This window comes from Nuphar pumila, chromosome 2, assembly GCF_984573655.1.
Source record: "Nuphar pumila chromosome 2, dmNupPumi1.hap1.1, whole genome shotgun sequence".
Classification (NCBI taxonomy): Eukaryota; Viridiplantae; Streptophyta; class Magnoliopsida; order Nymphaeales; family Nymphaeaceae; genus Nuphar; species Nuphar pumila.
Window position 1 is genome coordinate 12,000,267 of NC_143250.1, and position 14,375 is coordinate 12,014,641.

The 14,375-nt window shown below is 40.0% G+C and overlaps 1 protein-coding gene across 1 annotated transcript in view; it reads right to left on the reverse strand.

Moving 5' to 3' along the window:
- LOC149844773 (protein FORGETTER 1-like) overlaps positions 1 to 14,375 on the reverse strand; it is an 83,180-nt gene that overhangs the window by 53,148 nt on the left and 15,657 nt on the right. The window contains exons 9-24 of the mRNA XM_089995268.1: positions 13,279 to 13,339; positions 13,118 to 13,199; positions 11,288 to 11,416; positions 11,041 to 11,184; positions 10,828 to 10,927; positions 10,615 to 10,746; positions 4,871 to 4,941; positions 4,598 to 4,770; positions 4,426 to 4,519; positions 4,011 to 4,108; positions 3,788 to 3,923; positions 3,513 to 3,619; positions 738 to 833; positions 563 to 650; positions 352 to 472; positions 20 to 131 (exon numbers count right to left, since the gene is read on the reverse strand). Coding sequence (XP_089851394.1) covers positions 20 to 131; positions 352 to 472; positions 563 to 650; positions 738 to 833; positions 3,513 to 3,619; positions 3,788 to 3,923; positions 4,011 to 4,108; positions 4,426 to 4,519; positions 4,598 to 4,770; positions 4,871 to 4,941; positions 10,615 to 10,746; positions 10,828 to 10,927; positions 11,041 to 11,184; positions 11,288 to 11,416; positions 13,118 to 13,199; positions 13,279 to 13,339 — 1,744 coding nt within the window. The remainder of the gene's footprint in view (positions 1 to 19; positions 132 to 351; positions 473 to 562; positions 651 to 737; positions 834 to 3,512; positions 3,620 to 3,787; positions 3,924 to 4,010; positions 4,109 to 4,425; positions 4,520 to 4,597; positions 4,771 to 4,870; positions 4,942 to 10,614; positions 10,747 to 10,827; positions 10,928 to 11,040; positions 11,185 to 11,287; positions 11,417 to 13,117; positions 13,200 to 13,278; positions 13,340 to 14,375) is intronic.

Below are 14,375 nucleotides of genomic sequence, written 5' to 3' on the forward strand. Positions count from 1 at the left end.
CTGATACTCAATTTACAACCTATTCTGAATGTCAGGAGGCAGTCCTAGGAGTCGATTAAGGAAACGTCCCACATCATTCATATCAGATTCTACTATACGACCAGAAAATTTGCCATTATCCTTACCACTACCTGCAGGAGGTATTGAAAATGGCACTTTTAGAACATGAAAGTAGGAAATTAAAGAATAGCATGCAAAAAACAAGAATAAGCATGTGCGTGCGTGCGTGCGTGGTGTGTGTGTGTGTGTGTGTGTGTCCAGTTTCAAAGACAAAATCTATCAACTTTGTACTTGAGACAACCAATTTGATATTTTGTTTCCAACACATTTCACAAACATAACTCCATGTACCAAGAATAGAGTCTCTGATGATGCCCACTGATACAAGAGCAGCTTTCGCCTTCGTAAGGTAGTCACAGATGGTGTCTGGCTTTTCCTTAGAACAGCCTGGAGGCATCATGGGCAGATCACTCTATAATAAAGACCAGGTCAATTTTGGAACAAAATAAACAATCAAACAATTAACAAGAAATCAGCAGTGACAGACAAAAGAAGCATGAACCTGTTCCATTATTGCTTTGTATAACATACTAAGGGCCTTCTTCCCATAATTACTATCATAATTATATGCACTCAATGATGGCCCTGCCCTGAATTAAATGGAAGTCGGTTGGTCAATTTTCAGAGTAACAAGAAAATTTATTCCAAAAAACAATAGAAAAGGAACCACAGTAGACCTGCGATCTCCCTGTGTCAAGGCCCCAAGTGTCTCAAGTCTTTTTGCAACAATAGATGCAAAGCGCCGCTCACCACCAAGGTTTGTGAAAAGAAGCCTACAATACACATGCTTGGGAGTTAAATGATCTATGCAGTCTGAGTTGCCAAGCACTAGGAATAACAAGAAGACATCAAACAAAGCAATGTAAATATCACACCCAGGATACAGATACAACAGCCAATATTATTAGAAGTCAAAATAAATTGATAATTCACTAACTCAGAAAGTGTTAAATTACAATAAGATTCTAGATAAAAACAAAACCATCTGATCTTCCCCAAAAGGCAACTAAGAACACCCTTATGGAGGGCGCCAGATATGGAAAAGGAATAAATGTACTATTCGGAAGTTTATCTATTGGATTTCTATGCGTAAAATACGAATAAAATGGTTAGCAAAATCATTTAACAATATTTTATCTAAAGAAAAAACTGTATACAAGAACAAGGGTGATTCATAATTGCTCTAACTGGAGTGACATTAAACTTACGTGTTGTGCTATGACTTTTGAAGAGAATAATAATACATCTAAGAAGCGAAACACATGTACGGATAAACGAATTTGGTTTCATGCTAGGAAAATCAACTATAATGATCATTTTCTTGTTAAGATAATTCATAAAAAAGTTTAGACTAGACGAGAAGATTGAATACGGCCTTTATTGATTTAGGAAAAGCTTATAATAGAGTTCTAAGGAAACTAATATGATTGATATTGAAGAAGAACGATATCCCATATAAGTATATTCAAATCATTTAATATATGTATGATAGAAGTTAGAACTATAACAACTAGTAGGACCAGAGTTACCGGAAGCGCCTAAGTGCATGGGGAAGCGTGCTTCCCCGAAGCGCGTTTCGGAAGCGCAAAATGTCGCACTTCCGAAACGTGCAGGGAAGCGCGCTTCCCAATCCCTTTTATGGGAAGTTTGCTTCCCCCCTCGCTTCCCCATTTTTTCATTTTTTTTTCGCTTCCAGTTCGCTTCCTAGGTCGCTTCCGAGACGGTTTGTAATTTTCTTCTAAGTCATCCCACGCTTCCCTCTTCCTAAATTTTTTAAAGTGCCTCGCTTCCCGCTCCCGCTTCCCGTATCGCTTCCGGCTCCTGCTTCCTCGACTGGTAACTCTGAGTAGGACCACACGTGGAAAGACAGATGCTTCTAACTAAAGTTGTGCTATACTTCAAAAAAGTTTTTCTTCATTTAGGAAAAAAACAAAAAAAGGGCTATAATAAGGATATGCTTTAAGCCCATACTTATTTGCATTAGCCATAGATAAAGTAGCATCTTATGTCCAAGATGAAGTTCCATGATTTTCTCCGCAGAAAAGGTGTAAAACCCAAAAAAAATTGCTACCAAATTTTTTGTTTATGTTACAAAATATTTTAAAATATGCAAATTGGGCCTAGATCCACATTTTGGATCCAGGACCCATAAAGGGGTAATTAGGTATAAATGATATCAATCGCGATTTAGTAATAATAAATAGATAAAATTTTAATTATAAAATTAATTCGAGGATCCACAGTTGGATCCATTTGGATCCAACTTGTGGATCCATATCATTTAGGGTCGGGTTACGGATCTCGGGTCCAGACCCGAGCCGCACCCTCTGTGAAAAAAAAAACTTTTTAAAGAAAAGGGGCAACCCGATAAGGGTTGCCCGATAAAGTTGTAACAGAAACAAGAAAGGAGGGGCAGGGAGGGGGTTACGCAAGGCGTAACCGACCCCGCGCCTCTCGGCAGAGGAGGGGGTCTGGGCCGATAAAAGGAGTGGAGAGAGGGCTTTGCCCTCTTCTCTTGAGCTCTCTCTCTTCCCCCGTCTCTCTCTCCCTGTCTGTGTGCGCGCGCCGGAGGAAAAGAAGTTGCCGACGAACTGCGGCAACCAACAGCTACCACAGGCCACGGCGAGTACTCCCTGACACGACAGCAGCGAGGAGCTTCAGCCGCGGCCCTGCCTTCGCGTCCCCAGCCTCCGATCGCCGGAAAAGCTTCAAAAAGGTACGGTACTTCATTGGATCTTGGTGAGGGATCGAACAGGGGTTCGATCCCGTGTATGGTTTCGAGATGAGGAAGTCCGGGGGTTTCAGCAGCAACCCAATCTATAGAAAATAATTGATTCATGAGAAAATATTGTAGAATGAGGACTTTTTGATAATAAAAGGAAAAACTATGAAAAAACATTTGTAGGAAAGTATCATGGGAATGCCATCATCATTCTTTTTGAATTATTATGATATTTTGGAGCTCTTTTTAGAATAACCCTTTGATAATGAAATATAATTAAAACTATTGCATTTGGTGAGTGTGGTATAGAATATCTATGAATGGTCCCACATGCAAATGCTTGCATGTCTGCACGCCTGACAATACAGACATGCACGCATGCACACATACACACACGTGCACATAGACACACATACACATGTATGTACAATGTATGAAGTACAACATAAATTCTGTATATTTTATGTTGTATACCAGCCCAAAACTGCAGTATCCGGATCAGAATTTCTTCACCCGAGGTATGCAAACTACATGCCTCCTGATTACAATTTCTTTTCCCAGGCTTATGCAAGCTACGATGTGCCAGTGAAGACAAAATACATTGACACTTTATAAGAAAGGATAAGTCAAGCATATGTTGAAAGTTCAAGAAAGGAAAATCAAGGATATGTTTAACGCAGGAGTTCAAGAGTGCAAAAGAACAGACTCAATGTAACAAAGGAAACACTACCTATACTGGGGTGCTGAAGCTTGATTGGATCGATGAGTTCTTCCAAGTTGTTGAATTGCTCGATCAGCACTCCAGGGCAGTTCAAGTGTTAGATGAACCCTTCTTTTCTGAGACACAAATATTAAATTTCCAACTATTCAAAAAGCATCCATAACTAAAGATTCATTTTTAACATATTTCTGGATAACATTTCATGACAAAAGCTCCATGCAACTAGAGCAGTTGCATCTAAGTGGACAAAAACAATTAGCATTCATTAAGAGTGCGTAAAATACCTGATTTTGTGCCCTTCTATCAGCTTGCAAGGAAACACCAGCAGATCCAGCTTCAGATATTATGGCTACCAATTTTTTACCATCCATGAACATTTGTTTCTCGTGCATGTTGACCATTTCCATGGCCACTTCCTTCCTGAGGAAAGAAAAAAAAGCCATTTCAATCGTGACTGAAAAAAATTTGCAGAAAGAAAATAATCATATAGGATAGACAATCACTCACTTATTTCGTGCTTGGTAAACAACTCCTCTTCCTGTTGAGGCCCTCACCAGCATACCACGTCTACCGGTCAGTTCTGCAACATTATCGGGCCCTCCCAACTGCATATACCAAAGGCACCAGACAGCTTGTCAGCCAAAACAGTCCACCAAATTACAGCATGACTTAAGTAAAGAAAGCATTCCATTAGTACATGCATATGCACACATATATATTGTGTATATGTGTGTACATACATGCCTGGAAATGTGTTCATGCATCATAATCATGATATTTCCAAAGAATAACAAAAGTACTTTATTTTAAAATTTTGGGAATTTCCATAAATCAATATGTTATCTTAAAAATAATTACAGGAAGAAGGTGCACAAATAGAATTGACCAGCAAATATGAAATAACAGTTATGAAAAAATTTACCTGATCAATAATATCATCTAAAGGATTATTAGGAAGGTCCAATGAACGTATTATATCCAAAAATTTTGATTTGCGCTCTTTCGCAGCTTCATATCTGATTGAAACATCAATATTATACTAAATCCTAAAAATGGAACAGCCATTGAATGCCTCCAAACATTAAAATGTGCACCTTTTTGAAATTTCAGCTAAGTAGGCCTGACGTGCTTGCACATAATCATCTGTCTCTTCCTTGCATGAAGGACATGACCATTTCTCAAGTGGCAAGTCCATCAAAGGTGGCACTAAGCAACTAGCATGAACCAGTTTCCCACAACAGGAGCAGCAAAGCAACTTTTTTTTTTCCTGAAGAAAAGCATTGAAGCTTCAGAATGACATTTTACTATGTAACAACTAAGAAGCTTTAGCAAACATCTTAAACAGTGGGCACAGAGAGGAAGCAAACCTCTTCAGTCATGCAGATTTCACAGATTTGGAACTCCTCATCAGAATCAGTAGATTCATGATCAGATTCACCTGCATTCAACTATTCCTTAAGGACTTAATGATATTGAAAGTTAAGAAGGCTGACTGCAGTAAAGCACGTGATGCAAAGAGAAAAGCCAAGCTGGCAGTGAAGGAAACAAATAAGTATTAGAAACTAGAAACTGTCACATGGATACAGGTGAAAGTATATGGTCCAACACGGACACAGCTGATATGACTGTTTTTCAAAGGACGAGTGTGGGGGTGAGTGTGTTTACATACATACATACATATAGGGATAATGTTTGCTATCCTCGTGAGTAAGAATCCCCGTAGTGGAAAAATGTATTTTTTTATTGAGGTTTTTTGCACATCTGACCCTCCAGATGTGATCTACATATTAAGTTTGGTAGAAACTGACCTTTGGATCATGTTTTTTTATGTATATGTCAGATTTTATAAGGGTTGAAAAATCAACGTCCCACAATATACCGAATTTTCAAACATCAAGAAAACATATTTTACATCGAAAAACTATGATTCAAGGGTCAATTTTTACTATTTTGACCATGCTGACACATCCATGAGATCGGATTTGGTCAAAACAACCTCCCTTTATGAGTTCCAACTACGGGGTTCCTTACCCACACGGGTGGCGGGTAGCAAATGATATCCCATACATACATATATATATATATATATATATATATATACAGGAGTTCAAATCATCCCGGGTGCCCACATTGTGTAAGTATTAGGGGGTGTCAATGGGTCAGGTTTGACCCAGACCCAATCCCGTACCAAACCCTAAAGGGTCAGGGTTTGGTGATAAACAAGGAGGTCAGATTAGAATCCAGGTCAGAATCAAAGGGTCCGATTAATATATGGATCTGGGTATGGTTTGTGAAGTTTCATACCAGACCGGGCTCAACCTGAGTTATGACTAAGATCCACAAATTTTCAATGTAAAACAAATTAAAAAATATATATTATTTTACCGAGTATGGTCGAGTCTGGTTCATGTAGTCCTGATAAGATACAGGTGATTTTTCTTATGGTAGGTCCGATTGGACCCAAGTCCGAACCCGATACCAGCATCTCAAATGAGATCTGGGTTTGGTTCCACCTGATTCCAAACCAAACCCGACCCATTGACACCCTTAAGTATTATTAGCTCGGTTGCACCACCTTAGAGGGGATGGCGAACTATTCTAAGATGGGGTGGGCTCTCTCTCTCTCTCTCTCTCTCTCTCTCTCTCTCTCTCTCTCTCTCTCTCTCTCTCTCTCTCTCTCTCTCTCTCTCTATCTATATATATATATATATATATATATATATATATATATATATATATATACAGCTTTTTGTGAACTTTCATATGGACGGGGTATTTGTGGCAGTTCTTTTACAAGTCCTACCCCACAAATGTGTTTGACATGGTTCATTTGCTAGGAATCTTTGTAACATGGGTACTTCTACCAACCTCCCATACATGTGTCGTACCCACGCTGGTAGTTGGGTAATTCAGGTATGGGTCAACTGGGTTCTGAACTTGACTTGTATCTAGGGGTGGACACTAGGCCAGGTATCCGATGGGTTTTTGGGTACCCATCCCAACATGGGCAGGTTATGGGCGGTGATTTGGCAACTAGGCGCAATAAAAGTCTAACCGAGACCAACCCAACAACTTATCTGGTTAGATAGGGTACCAGGGACAGCTCGAGTCGGACTTTTACCTAATATTATTTATATTAAATAAACTATATTTTCTACTTATATATTTTATAAATACTTGTTGGGCTCATAATGAGTTAGAGCTGCGACCAAACCCAGAACACAGCCCATGATGAATGCCATCACAAAAGGGGGCATCTCTCTTCTTATAGGCAATGGAAGCATTCCACTCTTCCCCCATCTTCGATATGGGACTATTCTTCCATAAACTACTTTTTCGGCATGTAGTATGGGAAATGAAAAGTTTTCCTTTATAAATGCAACTGAGTGCAATTGCTATTAATGTGCTCTCTCTCTCTCTCTCACATTTAAAAAAGAGAGTTGAGAACTTGAGAAGCTTTTTTTGACTTTTGACTTTAGCACCAAAAAAGTCAAGTACATGGAGATTAGTCATATATCGATGAAGCAGGAGAAGCAAGACCCTTCCAAAACTTATAAAATGGAGATCGTCCATTGTTTACATAGCAAATCGAGCAGTTCTTGACCCATGTATACCTTATCCGATCCAAGCAAAGCATATATAATCCGCAGGTCTTGGCAAACTCCTTGTACCCGAGCCTGAAATTCTGGGGCAGAGCCTGACCCAATAATTGTCAGGCCAGGCTCTCAACGGTTACAATTTGTTTTGAGCATGTTGGGCCTTAACGAGTTCCAGATAAAGCCGGCACGGCCTGACCCGATGGCCACCCCTACTTGAATCATTCTATTCATTTTATGATATATATATTGCCTACCTATGTCACACGGGTGCGGGTGAGGGTGCGGATGCGGGTGCGGATGCGGGTGCGGGTGCGGCACTTTCAAAAAACTTGGGTGCGGGGGTGCGGCAAAAATATAAAAAATTATATATATATATATATATATATATATATATATATATATATATATATATATAATTTTAAAGTTTTAACAGTTAACAACAGTAACACTAATGAAATAAAAAACAATTATCATAATATCATTCATCATGCATGCAATAAATCAAATTAACAATCTATAATTCTATTCTACATTAATGATATGATGCAATCATCTCTCAGATTTTACCAAAAAGCACATCTATGCAGCTGCAAGGACTTTATTAGCATGTATGACTAACAGAAGTTTCTTTCATTTTTGTCTGAAAGCATGTCCTGGCGGTTGCTAGCCACAACAATGTACAACAGACATAAACGTTATTATCATCAGTCTACATGCACTTCTATCAAAAAAGGGTCAGCCGATTTAGGTATTCTGAACGGAGGCGGTTCACGAACTAGGGGAGGCACCTCTGATGGAGCCCTGGGAGAGAGACAGAGAAGGGAGAATCCGGTGAAGGATGGGGCTCAGCTAGGTCAGCAGGTGACAGCAGTCTGTCGTTGTTCTCCAGCGATAGGTGCCCGAACAAGAGAGGAATGAAGGTGGCGACGGGAGATCAAGGCAACGGCGATGAGACACGGCAGTACTTCTGATCGCCGCCTGAACGGAGGAAGGGGAAAAGAGATGGGAACGGGAAGAATGGGGAAAATAGGAAGGGGAGAAGGCTGTGGTGGTCACGACGGCGGCACGCGGTGGTCGGCTGCTGGCCGACGTTCGGACGAAAGGGAAAGACAAGAAGGTGAGGAGAAGAGGGCAAACGAGGCTGCGTGAGAGGAAGGAGGAGAAGCGTAGGACAGGTAGGGGTCAGCGATGGCACTGCTCCAGCCGACTGCTGACAGGGAAGGGGAGAAGGCGTCACGGCGAGTCACGGTGGTGGTGGACTCCAGTCGGCACTCGGACGAAGGGAAAAGAAGAAACAGGAGGAAAGAGGGAGAAGAAGAAGGCGCAGTGGGGGTCACGGCGACGGCACCAGGCCGGCCGGCATCCGAACGGGGGAGGAAGAAGAAAAATTGCCCTAATCCTCCTCCCCTCAGCCCTTTTCATCGGGCATTTATTTTTGTCCAAAAAATGGACATAAATGACCCTGGGTGCATTGACCGCACCCAGGGTCCCATTGACCGCAGCGGGTGCCGCACCTACATCGCGTCGTGTCGACGCGGGTGCGGCACCCAGTTTGCCGAGTCCCTGTAACTTAGTTGCCTACTCTACTACTGGATATAGAATCTAGTCGTAAAATTATAGGTGCAAGTTGTATCCACTCAATCTGACCACATAGATGTGTTCAGCATGGTTTGTTTGCTAGGGATCGCACTTTGGATAATCATTTGTCCATGTAAAAATACAACTTCTTGAGTCAAGAAATTTTGGTACATTGTGGGTCATTGATTTTTGAAGCCCTTGGAGAACCAACTTACATGCAAAAACATCATCCAAAAACCTGTTTTCTACTAAAGAAACTATCCAGATCACATTTATAAGGTTAGATCAATCAAAAAAGTGGCAAACTTGGAAAAAAAGAGGAAATGTTTTCTACTAGATTTCATGTACAAACGACTAGCAAAAATTTTAATCACACGTGTGTGCATCTATGGTGTGTGTGTGTGTGTGTGTGCACGAGCGCACATGTGTGTGCAGTGTACACATGCAAAATGCACAATTATGTCATATTTAACAAAATGCTCTACATATGAAATTATATACTAACTATGTCACATGGGTGCGGGTGCGGGTGCGGGTGCGGGTGCGACACGGGTGCGGCACAATTTTAAAATTTTTGGACACGGGGACTCGGCAAAATATATATATATATATATAATTTTATTTTGTTTTTAAAATGCCACACAGTCTGTGTGACTGTGCACAGTCACAGACTGTGACTGTGCACAGTCACAGTCCACAGCACTGTGACTGTGCGACTGTGCACAGTCACACAGTCACAGACTGTGCACACTGCGACTGTGCACACTGCACAGAATGTGCACAGTCTGTGACTGTGCACAGTCACCGACAGTCTGTGACTGCAGCACAGTCACAGCACTGTGCTTCTTTTTATATATATTTTTTTAAATAAAAAAATGGTTTTTTAAGGACATTTTTGGACTCAGTCAAAGTTGACCGAGTCCAAAATGTGGACGGACTCGGCCTGGACTCGTTGACCGAGTCCGACTCGGCGTTGACCGAGTCCGGGCCGAGTCCGAAGCCGCACCTGAGTCCGCACCCGTGTCGGGGCGTGTCGACTCGGGTGCGGCACCTCCTTAGCCGAGTCCGTGTGACATAGACTAACAATAATGAACTAAAAGTTTAAAACAAGTCAAATATATATACATAGTTAACCAAAAAAATTACAGTTAAATTGATACTTTCCATCTTGTGGTTTGAACTTTGAACATATAATTGGCCTTTGTTTAGTCAAACCAAAATTACTAAAAATGCCACCATTATTGATTTCTTCCATGAAAGAGCATAAGTTGAGTTATTTGATCAGAAAAGGATAACGTCATTTTACACTTCTGGTGGGTAAACTTGAAAATCATTCACATAAAGCAGTTGACTAAATGTAATAATCAAAAAAATTGGGTGTTATTTCTGTAAATTGCTCAATCACACGCATGCACACACACACACATGCACTACAGATCTATAAGATAACATGGTGAATGATCCAAAATCCCAAGACAACTTGCATTAGACAACATAAACAATTTAATCCATCAATTTGAGCTCACATTTTGCAGTCTAGCATCACTAAAATATTGTAAATAAAGCACCTGATGTTCAGATCATGTGAGACTTCACATAAGTGTCAACTAATTGTACCCCTCAATGACACATAGAAAAGGCATCAATCATATCTCAACAATAAAAATAAAGAACTAACCACCAATATCAACGTACAGCTAAGACAACATATAGCAAAATAGTTTTGCCAAGACTGCAGTACAACAGTGCCCAAAGAAATTTAAAAATCACACCAGACATTGTAATTAATATTACCATTTGATATAGCTTCACACTTCACCAAAATAGAGAACAATATTAGGTTTTTCTTTTTTAAATTCTTCTAGAGCAAAAATTCAGATGCAGCATGCTAAGAATTATAAGATAAAAGAGATGCTGGATTTGAAGAAGCTCACTGAAAAGATCACCATCACTGTCACCATCACTTGCTACTCTCCACTTAGCAACTTTCCTTACTCTTCCTTTAAGTGAAATACCAGGCGATGCTGAATGTCTTTTGCGCTGAACATCTCTAGCACCTTCTTCACCTGCTTCCAGCTAACAGATCAGAATAGCTAAACCACTATAACAAGGGAATAGAAGCTAGGATGCTGTAGATAATGCTTTACCTGGCAAAGTAGTAGGTTTTTGAGGCAAAGGGTAATTTTCTTCAACCAGCTTCAGTAACAACTCACGAGGTCCAGAAACAAAATCATCCAGTTCAAGGCCCTTCATGAGAAGCAAACAAAGAGAAAATGTCATGTGAGCTCTATCACCATCTATAGAGTGGAAACCGAAAGAAGATATGACTGAGGGTAAACACAAAGATATCAAAAGAATACATATTTCGTCACAGCTTCCTCAGTTCGAGCTTCTCCTGTGCTCTGTAGTCCAATAACAACACATTTGTCCTCTGACAATGCTTGCTTGGCCAATCTCACAGCAGCAGGCACCTTTGCAGCCATGCACATATGCCTAAAGAAGCGCTAGCAACAGCAACAATTCCATATGACATATCAGAAACCCTATCCTGTATGCTGCCAAATAAATGCAGGAAAGTGAGCATCAAGGATATAAACATGCTGATACCTGATGGCTTGACCAATAAAGCCGCCACAGCAAACTAGGATTAGGCTTTTCATCAAAAAGATATGCACTTGCTGTCAGGAGTTCAAGACGTAACTCTGCCCAAAACTCTGCAGCTTTTGTGTACATGTCCTGTGAACCGAAGGAAAATTTTCAACATAAGATATAAGATTATAATCAAATTAAGAAATCAACAGTTGTCATAACATCAGGCCAAGTTCAAATAGCTGAATGCAACAGATAAAGACTCAAAATGCATTCTAGTACAAACTTTTGATGACAACATATGCACAGAGTTACGAGTCAAGTCAGCTACATAATGAGTCTCGTGAATATGATCATTGCAATCTATGCTCTAATGATCAAGATAAATGGAATTAAAACAACATAAAGGCTATATTAGGTACTAGCTAGATAATTCCACTAATTTTCTGAGTTTTATCCCAGCATTCACTAATACTGCTTAGGCTAAATAATACATATCCTTTTTATATATTAATAACTGAAAATCCACCAGGCAAATTGTCCACAAAATAGTTTTGGGACAGGATGAAGATTGGGCTTCAATTTTTTCATAATGGAACTACCATAAATCCTTGATGGGCAAGCTGCATTCATTCATAAATGACATAAAACATGGTTAGGAACATTAGTTATCACATCAGGTGCATGCTTTCGTAGATGATGTACAAAATGGTTGGGAACATTAGCCATCACATCAGGATCCATTCCAATAAGTACAGCCTTACTTTTATTCATCTTCGCAATAGCACTGTTAAGAATATAATATTCCAAGTTTTATAACGCTACCAAATATATTTGAACTTTGAACATGACTATCAACAGAAAAGATCCCATTAGACTTCGTGATGCCATTAGGGGTGGCAAAATCTGACCCGACCCGCCAACCCGCCTCTTAGGCGGGTTCGAGTTTGGCAAAAACGAACCCGTTTAATAAACGGGTCGACCCGCCTAACCCGTTTATTAAACGGGGCGGGTTCGTGTTAGGGGTATGCCAACCCGGCTGACCCGTTTAATAAACGGGTTAGGCGGGCGGGTCAACCCACCAACCCGTTTACCCGACCCAACCCGTTTATTAAACGGGTTGGCGGGTCGTGTCGGGTTACCCGTTTAATAAACGGGTCGGTTCGTGTTTGCCACAGCCAACCTGTTTAATAAACGGGTCGGGTTCGGGTTGAGGTATGCTGACCCGCCAACCCGCCGGGTCAACCCGCCAACCCGACCCGATTGCCACCCCTAGATGCCATAGATGGTTTACTGAAAAAATTATCATGCCATCCACTAGGAAGGGCATGCATGTCATGGAAAGTGGCCACGCTAGTGACACCAGAAAGAGTTCATGTTAACCATTAAGCATGCAGAAAGAAAGGGTAAATCCTGAACATAAGGACTTAGTTCTGAAACACACATTTTTGCATGTCAAATAAATCATCAACCACAGTGCAGATCAAATGAAAGGATAAACTAAGATATGTCATCTCAGTCAATCCTAAAATGGTTACTTCCTACAATATTTGAATTATTGTGAATTGCAATATAATTGTCTTAACCAAAAAGAATGATATTCATCTAATTAAAAAATTCAAGAACAATGCTATATTAGAAAATATAAACAAATACTTTCAATAATTTCCAGCTTAAAAAAAAGAGTTCCTATATTTATTTAGCAAAAACTGTGGATTACATGGGGAGAAAAAAGAAGATAATGAAAGAACAAAACAGAATGAATTTACAAGACAATGGAGAGCATCATCCAAGTGACACTACCACAAAATATTGCTATATAGTTTTCAAGAAGAAATTCAGTGTTACCATCATGTCTGCTTCCAATGGAGCTTCAATAACTTCAAACTCAGCACCTTTAAAGCTGAGTGTTCGACAGACATACATACCCCTAACCATAAAGTGATCAACATATTAAAGTTATTAGTTGACCAACATAGGTCATTGATATAATATTTGACTATGCCAACCTAGCCTTCATATCCATGGCAACAAGCTCCAATGCACCAACACCCCCTTTATCAAGAGCCCCTGAAAATAATGTGCTAAAGATATGTTACTGGATTTCCAACTGAAAGCTAAAATTGAGGTGAAGGCATAATGCCAAGTCAACTATTTAATCATCCATACACTAAAAATCGAACAAAGACAATAGAAGGAACAAAACAAACTTAAATGGCTTGCACATCCATAATGCATACAGCTCAACTATGAGCTTAGATTTCCATTTAATTCAAGCCATGCCCCAAATTAAACAATCTAAACCTGCCAAAATGAACTAAGGCAATCAATGGAACAAAACAAAGTAAAATGGCATCACTTAAAGATGTTTGTACGCCATCCTCAATGTGCACCTCAGCTCTGAGATTAGATTTTCATTAGTACAATCCCATGCCCCAAATTAAACAATCTAGACCTGTATGGAGTAATCTGAGACACAAATGGGATACAACACAATACTCCAGGTCCCCATTGAATGAGGCGCCAGAACTCAGTTTGGCTCAGCAACTCGTCGCTGCTGCCTTGTTGCCAGTTGAAAGCCAAAGTCAATGGCATGAAAACAACATGAAGAAAGAATATATGCAAATAACTGCATTATGAAGATCAAATCAATTAGAATAACATGCAAGCCAGAAAAAACTCACCTACAGCACACAACATGCTAAGTCACAATAAATCATCTAACAGAATGTGTACTATCAATAAAATAAAATAAAAATAGAGAATGTATTTAAGATGGTTTTGACATACTGTATGGAGACATATGACGACATCAATAAGAAAAGTTGATACAATGCAAGTGGAAGGAATTTGGAAAAAGAGGAAGACCATTGAAAGCTTGGAAGGAGGCAGTAAGAGGTGCTATTGTGACTAAAGTCACAGCTCTAGACAAAAAGGAATGGAGAAAGAGGACTCATAATGCCAACCCATGTAGTCGGGATAAAGCATGATGGTGAACACACACACACACACACACACACACACACACACACACACACACACACACACGTAAATATGACCTGACTGAGTCAGTTTGTTGATTGGCCGAGTCATGAGTCAACCACAG